This window comes from Oryx dammah, unplaced genomic scaffold (genome assembly GCF_014754425.2).
Source record: "Oryx dammah isolate SB20612 unplaced genomic scaffold, SCBI_Odam_1.1 HiC_scaffold_23, whole genome shotgun sequence".
NCBI classification, from domain to species: domain Eukaryota; kingdom Metazoa; phylum Chordata; class Mammalia; order Artiodactyla; family Bovidae; genus Oryx; species Oryx dammah.
The window spans coordinates 80,454,137-80,470,139 of record NW_024070207.1 but is presented as its reverse complement, the minus strand read 5'-3'; the positions used below and the strand labels follow the sequence as shown (position 1 = coordinate 80,470,139).

At 43.8% G+C, this 16,003-nt stretch overlaps 1 protein-coding gene across 1 annotated transcript in view; it reads left to right on the top strand.

Annotated features, from left to right (window-relative positions):
- The first annotated feature begins 13,569 nt into the window (after positions 1–13,569).
- Positions 13,570–16,003, top strand: part of DGKK (diacylglycerol kinase kappa) — a 164,334-nt gene continuing 161,900 nt past the window's right edge. The window contains exon 1 of the mRNA XM_040265324.1: positions 13,570–14,085. Coding sequence (XP_040121258.1) covers positions 13,570–14,085 — 516 coding nt within the window. The remainder of the gene's footprint in view (positions 14,086–16,003) is intronic.

The window sequence follows — 16,003 nt, the reverse complement described above, 5'->3', positions numbered from 1 at the left end:
TCCCTCATAGTCTATTCTTCACAAAAAGGTCAGTGTAATATCTTCTTAGCATGTAAATCGTAACATCCCACTGACCATAAAAATTTGAACATACACATTTACCTCCACTCCTTTGGCAAACTCAAAGACAGTAATTAGGGAAGAGATGATGATAACAATATTTTTTTTGAGCTAGAAAACAGAAATACAAGAAAAACTGCCTTTGCATACCAGGGGAAAGTGAATCCAAAACTGGCAGTGGGGGAAGTTGATAAGCTACACAACTCGAAACAAAGAACCTCCAAAGGCTTAGAAATCAGTGGTATCAGTACTTCTATAAGTGAAGGTGAATGGGAGGTTTAAAAGAAGAATATTACTTGAAACTTTTATTAAGCAGTTAGATCCCAGTTCAGTTCAGTTCAGTTCAGTCGCTCAGTCGTGTCCAAGTCTTTGTGACCCCATGAATAGCAGCATGCCAGGCTTCCCTGTTCATCACCAACTCCTGGAGCTCACTCAGACTCACGTCCATCGAGTCCGTGATGCCATCCAGCCATCTCATCCTCTGTCGTCCCCTTCTCCTCCTGCCCCCAATCACTCCCAGCATCAGAGTCTTTTCCAATGAGTCAACTCTTCGCAGGAGGTGGCCAAAGTACTGGAGTTTCAGCTTCAGCATCATTCCTTCCAAAGAAATCCCAGGGCTGATCTCCTTCAGAATGGACTGGTTGGATCTCCTTGCAGTCCAAGGGACTCTCAAGAGTCTTCTCCAACACCACAGTTCAAAAGCATCAATTCTTTGGCGCTCAGCCTTCTTCACAGTCCAACTCTCACATCCATACATGACCACAGGAAAAACCATAGCCTTGACTAGATGGACCTTAGTCGGCAAAGGCATGTCTCTGCTTTTGAATATGCTATCTAGGTTGGTCATAACTTTTCTTCCAAGGAGTAAGCGTCTTTTAATTTCATGGCTGCAATCACCATCTGCAGTGATTTCGGAGCCCCAAAAAATAAAGTCTGACACTGTTTCCACTGTTTCCCCATCTATTTCCCATGAAGTGATGGGACCGGATGCCATGATCTTCGTTTTCTGAATATTGAGCTTTAAGCCAACTTTTTCACTCTCCACTTTCACTTTCATCAAGAGGCTTTTTAGTTCCTCTTCACTTTCTGCCATAAGGGTGGTGTCATCTGCATAGCTGAGGTTAGATCCCGAGATCCCCTAAAAAACTTCACACAGTTAGGTAATTGTCTCTGCCCTCCTCCCTAACAGAAGATGTGAGGCTTATTCTCCAGAGAGAGTAAAACAGAAGTTCTTTGGATTGGGGAAACATTGAGCATAGCTGAAGCAGAGGTATTATATGGAAAACTTAAAATTTTCACATTTTGATGGTTGAGACCCCTAGTCCCTTATCTCACTTGGTTCTTAGAATGCTGGCAGTCAGCCATCAGGCAGAGAATTGGAATATTCTCCTTTAAGAATATGAGAAATCTAAGAAAAGACTTAAAGACACTGCCATATGTGGTTGTCCAATGAAATGACTCAACCAGATCATCTTGCAGTGAAGCTTCTCATGGTAGATAGACCCTAAGATGATTGTCAATGAGTCCCACCTCCCGATATTCATGCCTTTGTATAATTTTCCTTTCTTAAATGCTTTTGAACCTGTGACTTGCTTCTAACCAATGGAATACGGCAAAGGTGATTCATTCCCATCTTTAAGTTATGATACATAAGGTTCTGCTTAGCAGATTGGAGCCAGAGTCTCTTCTTCTGAACTAAATGAAATAAGAAGTCATGCTGGGTAATTCCACATGGCAAAGGACTGCCAGCAGCCTTAAGGAACTGTGTGGGTGGCTTCTAGGACCTAAGGGCGACCTTCAGCCAATAGCTAGCAATAAGCCAAGGTCCTCAAGTATATGGTCACAAGGAAATAAATTCTGCCAAAAAACTGAATGAGTCTGAAAGCAAATTCTTCCCCAAATTTTTAGATAAGAATGCATCTAGACCCACACCTTGATTCACCCTGTGAGACCTTGAACAAAAGACCCAGCTATGCTCTACCCCCCTGGATGCATAGAAACTGTGAGATAATCAATGTGTCATTTTAAACCACAAAGTTTGTGGTAATTTGTTATACAGCAATAGAAAATTCATGTACTGAGATAATCTACAAGTCTCAACTAAGCACCCTGATCTTCTAATCACAATTTTTAGGAACTTACTCATAAATATGAGCAGAAAGCTAAGGATGATGAGGTATCTGAGGAAAGCCTCTGATATCAAGGTAGAGATCTAAACCAACAAAAAATCAAAAACTTAAAAGAAATAGGGAGAGAAAAAAAATATTATCCTCAAAGAGATTCCAGAAGCTGATGCCTCCACCAATCAAGAATAGGATGATACATAAGGGTGGGGGGAGAGAACACTCAGAAAACAAAAAAATTACTCTTAAAAATTCCTGCTTTTGAATTTCTTATTAGAAATTGTCATAAAATAAGGAGTTTGTCTGGTCTCTATCCCAGGATCCTGGGATGGAGCTTCTAAACTCTTGGAATTTCTTGAGTGATACGATTGTCTTCGTTATTCATGGTAGGCCTCCGGGACTGTGCCTAAATTTATGCTAATTAGGTAACTGATGGTATGACTCTAGATAGTTTCAGGATGGGAGTTGGCCGTGCTGGAATGACCAACCATGTGACTAGAGAGGCAGGGCTTTGAGCCAGATTATATAAGTCCAACTTGATATCTGGGGAGGGAATGGAGAGCTGGAGATTGAATTCATAATTCAACCAAACATATCTACATAATGAAACCACAATAAAAAATCTGGACAGGAAAGTTCAGGTGAGCTTCCTGATTGGTGAATACAGCAATATGCCAGGAAAGCAATGCATCCTGATCCCATGGAATCATGGGAGGAAGGATATGGAAACTTCATTTTGGGGACTCCTCCCCAACCCAGACTTCATCCTATGAATCTCTTCATTCAAGCATAGCACTTTCCTGAGTTATGTGAGTTGTTCTAGGGAATTAACAAATCTGAGGGGATACTGGGAACCCCTAAGTTTGTAATCAGTTGGTCAGAAATGTGAGTCACATGGAGACCCCTGAATTTTGGCTGGTGTATCAAAGGAGGGTGATCTTATTGGGAACTGTGCACTTAACCAGTGAAGTCTGTGCTAACTCTGGTTAGCCAGTTTCAGTATTGCAGAAGATTTGGAAGATAAAACTGGGGAAATCTTTCAGAAGTGAAACAGACAAAGAGATAAAAAGAGATAGAAAATAAAATATAAGCAAATTACAAGATCAGTGCAGGAAGCCCAATATAAGAATAACGTGACTTCTAAAAAATAAGTCAGAAAAATTGGAGAGAAAAAATATGAAATAAATAAAGAAAATTTATCATAATTTAAAGGACAGTTTTAAAATTTAAAGGGCCCACAAAATGCCCACCACAATGGAAGAAAATAGATAAGCACTAGGGTATTTCAGTGTGATATTGCATATTAAAGGGAAAACAAAAAACCTAACAACTTCCAGAGAAGAAAAAAATTGAAGGTCACTTATAAGATATCCCAGGTAGCTCAGTGATAAAGAATCTGCCTGCCAATGCAAGAGCCACAGGATCCATGGGTTCAATCCCTTAGTCGGGAAGATCCCGTGGAGTAGGAAATGGCAACCCACTCCAGTATTCTTGCCTGGAGAATCCCATGGACAGGGAGCCTGGCAGGCTACAGTCCATGGGGTTGCAAAGAGTTAGGCACGACTGAGCACAGATGCACATTGTAAGATATAAGAATGGCTTTAGGCTTCTTAAAAGTTAAGAGCTAGAACACCAGGAAGCAATGTCTTCAAAATTATTTAGGGATATCATGGGGTGAGAGCAGTGCCACAAATCTACAGTGCAAACAGGCCATACTGGAGAAATTCAAAAGAATGTCTTCAGAAGTTGAAATTGATAGAAGAGTCAATGCTCTCAATGCTTTCAATCTGTACATATTTGGAGAATATTTAGTTAATTGGGGAACAGGTTACAGATGAAGTAATGTTGAGTATATAGAAAATTAAGAAATTGAATAAACAAGACAATTATCAGCTCCATAAAAACAAACAGATGTGCAAGAAAGCAAAGGTAATCACAGCATGCTATATAACTTTACTGTGAATAGAATTTCCCTAGTAATAATAACATAAACACTGAATATGGATGTAATTAAATTATGACATAATTATACCAGGAAACTGGTGAAATGGGAAGTTTGTGTTTGTGGGTGCATGATGGCTGATGGTGATGATGAGCTAACCTCCCCTTTTCCATAGAATACTTTAATCTGAAAATTATGCATTAGCTTTATAAGCATGCTATTTGACTAAAGGGGTTGAAAGTAGTTGCCTTTGGGAGGTAGGTAATAGGAGTGGGCTTCTCTGATCACTCAGACAGTAAAAATCTGCCTTTGATGTGGGAGACCTCGGTTGGAAAGATCTCCTGGAGGTGGGCATAGCAACCCACTCCAGTATTCTTGCCTGGAGAATCCCCATGGACAGAGGAGCCTGGCGGGCTGCAGTCCACGAAGTGACAAAGAGTAAGCACAGCACAGCACAGCACAGCACATAATAGGGGCAGGGGACACTGACAGCTGTTGCAAATAATTTTCTCTCTTTAAACTGCATATAAAGTAAAAATTTTAGAAAATAAAAACTACTTTTGTACACCCGTGGTGGATTCATGTCAATGTATGGCAAAACCAATACAGAATTGTAAAGTAAAATAAAAAAACAAATTAAAAAAAAATAAAAAATAAATCACTTTTTAATTGGAAAAAAAAAGAAAATTCAAATCAGATCATGTCACCAAATTGTTTAAAACTCCTAGTAGTTTACTGCTGCAATTAGAATAAAATTCTAACTCTTTCCCATGATGTATAGGGCTCTGAATCATGTCTAACTATCTTACTTCAAGTATGCTCTCTTCCAAGAAGCTTTCTCTGATTCATTTATAGGATCAGTGATATTTTGTGCTAGAACAGACTTTAAAGCTAGCTGATCAAGTTCAACTATCTTACTTTATCTCATACCACTCCCCGCACCACCAATATCTAGGCTCCAGCCCCTCTGGTCTACTTTCTCTTCCTCAAACACAACAAGCTTGTTTTCAACTCAGCACCTTTGTGGTTCCTATTCCCTCTGCCAGAAATCACTCTTGCCAGATCTTTGCATGGCTGAATCCTTCTTTTTATTCAGGATTCAGCTGAAAGTTGCCCCTTTAGAGATGCCCTCCACAATCAGACAAACTCCAATTGAGGAACACTCTGAAAGTCAGCTGACCTAGGCTCTTCAAAAATGTCAGTGTCGTGAGAGAAAAATTAAAGCTGGGACTAGTCTACATTAAAGGAGACTAAACAGACAAGAACAGTTACATGCAATTTATGATTTGACTCTTTATTTGTTTTTATAAAGCTATACTGAGCATTAATGGGAGAATTGGAGAAATTTTAATATACATTGTTTAAATAATATATAATAGTATTATTGTTAAAATTCCTAAATATGGTAATTATATATTACCATGTATATATTAAATATGGTAAGTACATATATAAATTAAATATGGTATATATTACATATATATTATATATAACATATATATATTAAATATGGTTTTGTTCTTATGAGATATATGCTAAAATGCTTATGGGTGGAGTTCATGATGTCTGCAATTAATTTCCAAATGATTTAAAGCAGAGAGGGAGAGAGAAAGTTGATAGTTTATAGATATCAAGTAATTGTGGCAAAATGTTAACAACTGGTGAATATTAATGAAGAATACATGCGTTTACTATTTTATTCATGCAACTTTTCTGTAGAATTGAAAACCTGCCAAATCAAAAGTTGGAGGAAAAAAATCTTGAACTTTACTTAGTGGGTTTGTTGATAGTGTATTTGTGAAGTAATTCCAAACTATCTTGCATATGTAATATGATTAGGCAAATGAGTAAAAATATTGACCAAAGAAGCCCTCTAGTCACTTTCTATCACATTATCCTGTTTTGTTTTCCTCATTACATTTATCATCTCTAAAGCATTCATTTTATTTATGCATTTGCTTAATGCATAAAGCCCCTACCCAATAAATGTTATTTAAGCAGAGATGGTGTCTGTCTAATTTACTTTTGAATTCTCAGCATTCAAACCAATGCCTACCTAACACATTGATAATTGTCTTGTTTATTCAATTTCTTAATTTTCTATATGCTCAACATTACTTCATCTGTAACCTGTTCCCCAATTAACTAAATATTCTCCAAATATGTACAGACTGAAAGCATTGAGAGCATTGACTCTTCTATCAATTTCAACTTCTGAAGACATTCTTTTGAATTTCTCCAGTATGGCCTGTTTGCACTGTAGATTTGTGGCACTGCTCTCACCCCATGATATCCCTAAATAATTTTGAAGACATTATTTCCTGGTGTTCTACTTCCTAACTTTTAAGAAACCTAAAGCCATTCTTATATCTTACAATGTGCATCTGTGCTCAGTCGTGCCTAACTCTTTGCAACTCCATGGACTGTAGCCTGCCAGGCTCCCTGTTTTGGGGGCTGCTTCATTCATTCGTTCTATAAGTAATTAATGAATGAATGAAGCAGCCCCCAAAACCCTTGGGTAGAAACAATGGAAAAGGAGGACTGCAATTTTGCCCCTACAGCCAAGTTAAGGCTCTGAGGCACAGTTGCAAAAGGGTCTTGTTATTTCAGAGACCTGTGAAGTTGAGAGAGGAAAAAGAGAGGAACTCAGCCTCATTCTGGCATGTGGACTGTGGTTAAAGGGAATAACCACTACGTGAAACGGCAGTGACCCCAAAGGTTACAACTACAGGACAGGGACTTAAAACTAAAATGTGAATGATGATGGGGAGGTCCCGGAAATGACTTTTTAATACTTTAATCTCCATCTAAGGCACCTGAGTTATGTGACACCTTGTCTTTGCAAGTCACTTCAATTGTGTAAAGACTTCCTGAAATTCCCTCTTCCCACAGAGCTGATGAATGGTGCATTTCCAGCTAACTTTCAGTAATGGAAGAGAACTACAGGGAAGAGAAAATGAGGCCCCTAAGAACACAGTTGGTAATTCTTTGGAGGAAAGGAAATCTCCCTTACTCCTCAACCCTCAACTCTTTTCATCACAGCAGTTTTGCCTATCGATATCTTTTTGTGTGTGTGTGTGAGATCTTAGTTCCCTTGCCTGGAGAATTCCATGGACTGAGAAGCCTGATGGGCTACAGTCCATGGGGTCGAGAAGAGCCGCACACGACTGAACAACTAACACGTTTTTTAGTTTCATGAACAAGGATTGAACCTGGAGCCATGGCAGTGAAAGCGTTGTGTCCTAACCACTGGACTGTAAGGGATCTCCCCAGCTTCTCTTTTTCTTAATCTCCTTTTCCTACCTGTTTCTCACTCTTCCATCATTCCTCCCCACCAGGTTGGTGCCACAAAGAAGTGCTTGTGGAGAGTGGTGGGATAATAAAGTAATTATGTGCAGGGATAATCCTTACTTAAAGAATCTCTTTTTTTTTTCATTTTTGGATAAAGACACACACATGCACACTCAAATACAGAGAATAACTAATGCAGTTGTCTGCTTGCCTCCATTATTGATGTCATACCATGAGGGTTCTAAGACAGAGTCTTTTCTAGCCATTCTAAACACCATCACCTCAGGAATGCTATCAGCTCTTTGCTTTCCCTCACCCACATCCTACCCTCCCACACACCTGTGATCTGTCACACCACTGCTTTCTCTATGGCATCAGAGCAATCTGTTTTCTCTTATTACTCCGGCAATGGCACCCCACTCCAGTACTCTTGCCTGGAAAATCCCATGGATGGAGGAGCCTGGTAGGTTGCAGTCCATGGGGTCGCTGAGAGTTGGACACGACTCAGTGACTTCACTTTCACTTTTCACTTTCATGCATTGGAGAAGGAAATGGCAACCCACTCCAGTGATCTTGCCTGGAGAATCCCAGGGACGGCAGAGCCTGGTGGGCTGCCGTCTATGGGGTCGCACAGAGTCGGACACGACTGAAGCGACTTAGCAGTAGCAGCAGTTTAGATCCTTGGCAGTTCTTGACTGGATGGCTGTTCCTCATCAGCTTTTCCCCATATTAAAGCCATAGTAAGTCAAAGATACTACAAAGATCCACTTTTCTTATCCTCCTTCAGATTGTCCTCAATCTCTTAAACTGCTTTCAGGTCCACAACCATTCCACTCCTGCCTCCTTAAGACTTTTCCCTCATCTCCTCTAGTCTGTTGGTCATTCATTATCGGTTAGAATTTCAAATTAGGAACTTCATTATGATGTTGAGCCCACTGAAGTCAAATGACCCATTATGGACTGAATCCAAATAAGTGGTTAAGCAGGTTGGGCCAGCAGCCTTGGCAGTAAATACACAAAACTAGAGGCTGCAACAAAAATAAAAAATCATAATTTCACAAATGACCTGAAATTAACTGGATACCAACTCAAAGGGAGCAAAGTAGATTTTGTACATGCTTCCAAAACTAAATACACTGTCAAGGATAATTTTTCTCACTAGTTAGTTTTACCATTTTGCCATGTCACCCCTACTCAAACAATATTCATTGACTCCCAATTACCTTTAAAATAAAATCTTCAAATCCTTCAGTCTGGCATTCAGTGTCTTTTACAACCTGCCTTCTTCCTACCACTTATACTTACTCTGCTCTAAATTCATCTTTCATCAGTCCTTGGTAGGGTCCCCCTACCTCAGTATTACCACCAGGTTTCAATCCCTGCTCCTCTCCCTTCAGCGTCCTTCTTATTGATTCATATTAACTGCATCATTCAAGACCCACTTCAAGTATGCTCTCTTCCAAGAAGCTTTCTCTGATTCATTTACAGGGTCAGTGATATTTTGTGCTAGGACAGACTTTAAAGCTAGCTGATCAAGTTCAACTTTATCCCCTCAACCCCTTTTTTCAGATGAGAAAACCTTAGGCCCAAAGATAGTAAATGATTTGTATAAGGTCATGCTGTAAGTTTAGTGGTAGCAGCTTAATCTGAAGCCAGAGTTCCTGACTCCCTTTGCAATTTCCTTTCCACACTGTCACACTTTGTTCCACTGCTACACCCCATGTGCACAAAGTGTGAAGTCATAATCATAAACTGACATCTGCGTTTGGATTTTTTTTCACCTGTATTTGTCCTATCTCAATCACCAAGTTCTAAAAATTCTTGAGGGAAAGGATATTGTCTAATATTTCTGCTCCATCTTCTCCTTCCCCATTGCAGCTAAAAGGGCTGTATATACCTCAGACTGGCAGTAAATGCCAGTTAAATCTTAACTGTGGAATGCTTCACTTCAAGAAAGTATAAAAACAGAACCAATAAAACAAGTACACACTGGGTGAATTACTATATTACATACATATTCAAAAAGGTTCCTCTAAGCAGGGGCCTCGTATAGTGAGGTTGGCTACAGATCATTAACTGCCATCGAGAGAAAGAGTGAGAGTTGAGAAACCTAAGGGTAAAAATGTAAGAATCACTGCTCCTCTTAGAGGCTCAAGAAATAGAAGGGCATTAAAGCAGACTTCCTGCTTTGTGATGGAGAGGATTCATGCAGCCCCTGTCTCACAAACCCCAACTCAGCACTACACTCTGGGAGTTGAGTGACACAGGTTCTAAATGTCTGTTCCACCACTAATTATCTCTGTGACCTAAGACATATCACTCAATCTCAATGGACTTGTGTTTTCTCATCTGTAAAAGGTTAGAGGGATGTGGAATGGAAGTCCAGACTTGCTTTGCCTCACACATTCACTGTGAGGCTAAAGTGAGATAATATATGTGAACGTACTTTAGAAAGCAAAGGCATTATATGAATACAAGGTATTAACTCTTAAACCCCCAATCTTGGATCAATTAAATCCTATGTGACTAGAGCAAGTGAAAGATAATGGGTTTACATGTTAATCCCCTTGAAATTAATTGTCTGAATCCTCTATCCTCCTCAGTAAATGCTGTTCTTCATCCCATCTCTTTATTTTATTTAGTAGAGTATTACAAAGGTTGTTATTTTGGCTTTGCACATTGCCAAGGTGGCAGAAGTGGGGGAGATTGGCAGCTAAGACTCAGGAAAGGCACCTATTTCATCCCTAAAATGCTCTAAAAGGGAAGGTTTAGGAAAATTGAAGCTATGGGTCAAGGAAAAAAGGGGCTTCCACTTAGCTCAGCAGTGTCACACTCTCATTCAATAGTGAAAAGAAAATGAAAAAAAAAAAGGAGTAATAAGAGCTTAATTTGGCCACATTTCTTGGGTTTTCTCTACTTTGCCTCTCCAGAAATTCTAACAAGCCTGAAATCAAGGATCTCTGTTCTGACTGGGATTGACTTTATTTTGTGTGGAAGTGGGATAAATGCTAGGGGTGGGGGTGAGGTAACATATTGTATACCCAAAGGTATGAGCCCACCATACTGATAAATCCTTCATCTTGCCCAACTGGGTAACATATATAACATGCCAAAAAGTCCCAGCTGAGGGACCATGTCTGCCCTGGGACACACAGAATCATGTCCACTGAAGCTTCTGTGGAGATGGTCATCATTCTTACTCTTATGTAGCTCTTGGCCCTTCTGTCAGTATTGTTGAATTAGAAAAGAGCCTCTTAGGAGATCATCAATCATCTGGAATATCAAATACTTTTTAGAAGCAATTCAGAAAAGAAAGACATCCTAACCGGTAAGCTGCACATCCATTTAGCAGACATTTCCTGAATCCTTACTATGGCCTCAGCCCTGGGTTACGTTTTAAAGAAAATACACAAGCATCCAAGTAAAACTTTCTCTCTAAGAGACCAGTAGACTATGGGGGAGAGGAAGGTATAGATAAGATACAGCAAAAGTGTCTCCCTAACTCTATCAATCACCAATCAATCTATTCTAACCATCCTCCCCTTCTCTCCCCCGCCCCACCCCCCTGCAAACTGTGGTCCCATGAAAAGCACTGCATTCAACACTGAGCTGACGAGAGAATAAAAAGCAAAACAAAACACTGCTGTAACATAAGGCAATAAGGCAGCTTCTGATGTGCTGAGAACTTTCTATTAAATTAATCATAATACAATCTAGCCAATATATCTCTAGTAACACACCCTAATGGAGCAAAAGTCACCCACAGACAACTATTTTAACATTCACCCTCAAACTAACCTTGCAGCGAGAGTTTACATCATACATTTTGGACTCCTTGTGATTAAATATAGAAGAATAGACAAGAGTATCAATTAACATATACAAAGCAATAGCTCCAAGTTTTCCCCTGGTGGTGCCCTGCTTGATGACACCCGGTCTATGCCATCACTCTCTAACCCAAGACGTCATTCTACTCAATGACTCCTCTGCCTTCAGCTCTTCTAATATGCCAAGGCCTAGTGAAAATAAGATTTAAATGTGAGATAATGGCCCTTTCTAAGGTTAGAGATTTCACCAAAGCCTAAAAGCCCGAGAAGTGAGCTCCAAGCATAGGCTTACTGGCTGGTCAGGTCTGGCATCTGTATGTTCAGTCCTGAACCCTTAGGGGTAAAAGCATCTTGGCTGCTTGAGTAAGGGATAGAAGAGAGGAAGAAAACCCCAAGGAGGATGAAGAGGATGAACCATCTGTGTGGGTTTACTGGAAGGAGTTCTGCCATCAGTGAAGAACTTGATAGACAAGGTTCACCTCCCCTGGACTTCTCCAGCCCCAGAGGTTAGGGATGGTCCCTGTACTAGCTTAGTAGCTGTCAAGCAGTGTAACCCTTCTCCAGAAGAGTGGGCTGAGGCTGGGATGGTGCAGTGAGGATCTGGGAAATGCAGCTCTCATCAGAGATTCTGGTCTTTGGAGGGGGATAGGAGAGACTGTCTTCTGAGGTGTTAATAATAATAATAAAGCAAATATTATTAATATTTAGTGCTGGGATGTGGTGTAGGAAACAGAAAAATGTTGCAGATTCTAGAAAATTCCGGGTGGGTCACTGTCAGTTGGCAAAAGAAGAGGGATTAGTGGAGGATATGGTCTGGGAGGAAACAGGGAAAGGAGGGGCTGCAAAAGAAGGGCTGCCATCCACAACAGCAGCATTATGTGTGCCAGAGATAAATTCACTTGTCATATTTCAAATTAGGTTTATAGGTGCTCCTTCCCCCACTCCCACAGAGCAGTGACTTAACGAGTGGTCTTCTCAATTTTTAATTGCAATTTTGCAGTATATTAGCATCTAAAGTCTAGCTCTGACTGAGGTGATAGTTTGTATGTACGTGAACATGTACATGACTAACAGTCGAGAGAGCTTCTAAAGTCTCCAGATGTGGTGGGAAGGGTGATGCGGCAGGCACCGGCCGCTCTTTTTGCAAGAGTATGCTTCAGAGGTATCAGGAGGTGAAAAGGGTGTGAGTGTTGCAGTGAATTTCCTCAGCCCAAGATGCACACACGCACATTAACAAGTTCAGTAAAAAGTCCTCCTGAAACCTGACAAGTCCAGCTAAAAGCAAAAGGCAGTCTCCTACCGTAGAGGCGAGCCAGACAGACGCCCGGCCGGATCGCTGCGGATACCCGGGCAGCCTCAGCTCAGGAGAGCACAACCGAGCCGCCGCTACCCGGGTACTCTTGCCTGGTTCTTGGGCTACATCCGCGGGCTGCGGAAAGCCAGGGCTCTCGCCCAGCTTCATAACACACGTTTGCCGAAGCACCCTCAAACCCTGTACCCTACGGCAAACCTCAGATCTGGCAAAGGTCAGAAATGCAAAAACTGAGACGGGGGACAAATTTTACTTCAATGCAAAAGATTGACCACACACACACACACACACACACACACACACACACACCCATTTTACTTCAACCCCAAAGACTGAACACATACACAGAGACACAGAGAGAGATACACACACCCCCAACCCCCTGCCAGCTAATTTCTTTTCCCTCGTTAGAAAAAAAGGATTACTTGCCCACAGAGGCTTGGAGATGGGGGGCATAGAGGTTGGTCCGAGGCTAGGTTCACCTGCTGCTGAGGTGAGAGAGCAGACACAGGATGGAAGCCGACCTGAGCCGCAGCTCACAGCTGGGTGGTAAGGGGGATTGCAAAGACCCTCAAGTTCGCTTCTAGCTTTTTATTTATTTTTTTTCGCATTTGCGTCACTAAAGGGTTAAACACAGCGGGGCTCCAACACCCCCTCTCAACGCCTCCCCACTCCCCCTCCCCTTTTTGTCTTCCCCCTCCCCTCCCGCGCGTCGCTAGGAGGTCATCAAGCGCTCTGTCCAGTCCGCGTTCTCAAGCCCCTCTGCTTCCCGCCCATCCGGCCCGTGGCTGCTTACGAAGAGGTGTGCGCTCACCGAGGGGCGTGTTCCAGCACTGGGAGACGCTGAGCATCCCCCTGTTAGACCTCAGAGCAGAGCCAGCCATGGAGCGGGGCGGGGGAAAGTTTGGCACCTTGAAAGGGGTTGTTGAACTGGGGTGGGCGGGGCGCCCGAGGGTACTTTAGCCCTCCGAATTCAAGGGCGCCCGCTGCCCGGACCTGAGGCGGTGTGCGGCCATGGACCGCGGAGCTGCCGCGGCCCAGGGCACTGCCCCGCCTCAGGATGGAGAGCAGCCCGCGGAATCTCCAGAGCCGCCGCCGCCGTGGCCGCCGCCGCAGCCGCCGCTCCTGCCGTCGCCGCCGGCGCGGGCTCCTCGGCTGCTCCGCGCGCCTTCGCCGGAACCGGCACCGCAGTTCTGTCCAGAGCTTGCTCCAGAACCTGGTCCGGAGGCGACCCCAGAACCAGCCTCAGAACTCGACACAGAACCGATCCTAGAACCAGATAGAGAACCAGCCCCAGATCTAGCCCCTGAGCCGATCCCAGTACCAGCCGTAGAACCGGCCCCCGAGCCGGCCCCAGTACCAGCCAGAGAACCAGCCACAGAGTCCTGCCCTGAGCCGGCTCCAGTGTCCCGTCTGGAGCAGAGCCCAGCACCACATTTATTGCAGTGTCCGGTGGTCGCTCCAGAGAAGGGTCTAAGGACCTCGCCAACGCCGCGAACACCAGTGCCCGTGCCAGTGTCCAATATAAAGGTAAGAAAAAGACCCCCTGGGGCGGGAGGGCTCGTAACCAGGCGAGGCCGTATGGCTCTCCTGCTTTCGGGACTCTGGGCACCCTTAGCATCCCATTTGGTTGCCACGGACTAGCAAAGATGCTCGGAAAGATGCGGGGATGTGGGAGCCCAGGGGAGAGGGAAGCGGTTGGGAGGCGGGAAGCAACATGTGGAAGTGAGAGTGGGCTGTTGGGGGGGCTAGAAACGGGGATGATAGCACCGGTTGGGAGTCAGAGCAGTGTTCCCTATGAGAAGTGACAGTGCGGTGAGCGCCTATATCTTGAAAAAGAAGAGGAAGACGACCCAGGGAGCGAAAGAGACCTAGAGAGGTGTTAGCGGCCGGTCCACGGTACCCAGAGATGGGATTGAGTGGGGGCAGTGGAATACACCTATTAGCCGCGGTCACTGCCGCAGAGGCCCAAGCTGTGGAGCCGCAGTCGTTTGCTTGACCCTCTCCCTGCCACTGGGGAGGGAGTCCTCAGCTTGGGCGCAACTGGCAGCGCTCCAGGGAAGGGCCCGGAGTCTCTGTTGCCCACTGGGCGCTGGTACTCGATTCGGGTGGGGATTAGGGGTTGGGCGGCGCCCACGCGCACTGCAGGGGAAGGGCAGGGTTCGCCGGAGAGGACTGGGAGAGCATGCGTGCGTCGAAGCCACCATTCCATCTGTTTGCAGGATTTCCCGTCAGGTAGGTGCAAACACAGTGTTACAGTGCTGGGCCGCGTCACAAGCGGGCGACTGGCATCCCGCACTGGTGCCAGTTGGAATGGTACAGGAGTCCTGGTTTAAAGACAGGAAAATAGGAGTTGATATTTGAGAGCGTGTGAATGGGAACCCTCCTCTCTTCCAGTCTTCAGAGACGCCTTTGTAAATGTTGCACTTCACCGGGATCCTCCCGCTAAGGGGGGAGGGGGAAGAAAGAAGGTTTTCGGTCTTTCCTTGGACCTTGAAACCCCGAAAACGGCGTCTGATCTTCAGGAGTCTGTCTCTCATGCTTTCTTTGTGATCTCCCTACTCTTCGTTTTCCTAAACTTCGTTCCACAAGATTGTGAAAATCGTAATAATGTATACATACATCTTCATTGAGCTTCGCCCCAAAGAAAAACAATACAAAACACAGAAACAACACACCACACCAACCTGCTGCTTAGCAGGGCATAGGGACAAGGCTCAGAATCCTGTCACTCTGGACCGCACACTTGTAGAATGTAGGGGAATGGGGGACAGAGGTTGTCATCTCGAAATGGAAATGGAAGCGCTGGTTGCTTCCTGCGTTATGAATAGGAAGGCTTGAATTTTCGAAAAAGAGGAACGATGAAGGGAAAAGTTTCACAGGGGAAAAAATGCACAGGTTTCAAAAGAAAGAAAATAGAACTGCAGGAGATTAAGATTTAAAAAAAAAATCCGACAATCCAGCTTTCACAGAGGGTGGATCTCCACACCCCACCAATTCCTCCTGCAGCCCTTCCCTGCAGTGATCTCTAGGGCAGCTGGGCCTGGGAGGTCACCCTAACCAGGTGCTTGCTCTTGTCTTTTTGGAAGAGTTTGCATAAAGCTGATGAGAAGGAGAACAATAAGGCTGACCAGACTTGTGGCCTTCTTGAGATTCCAACAGCAGGACTGAGAAACTGACACCTGAAGGCTTAATTACCAGGATAGTCAGTGACTGTATGGCCTCTTTGGCCTCTGAAAGACTGACTGGAGGCCGGGAGCTCCAGGGATGAGCCCTGTGACAGAGGGAAAGCATCTCTCACCAGCTTGACAAGAAAATTTCTATTGCCAGACAGATAAGGAGCATCAGGGTAGGGGAACCAGGTTAGCTTCCTCCACACAGTGTCCATTCAGGCATGCTAGCCAGCTGGCCCACAGGTACCTGGCCGTCTCAGCAGGTGACAATGACC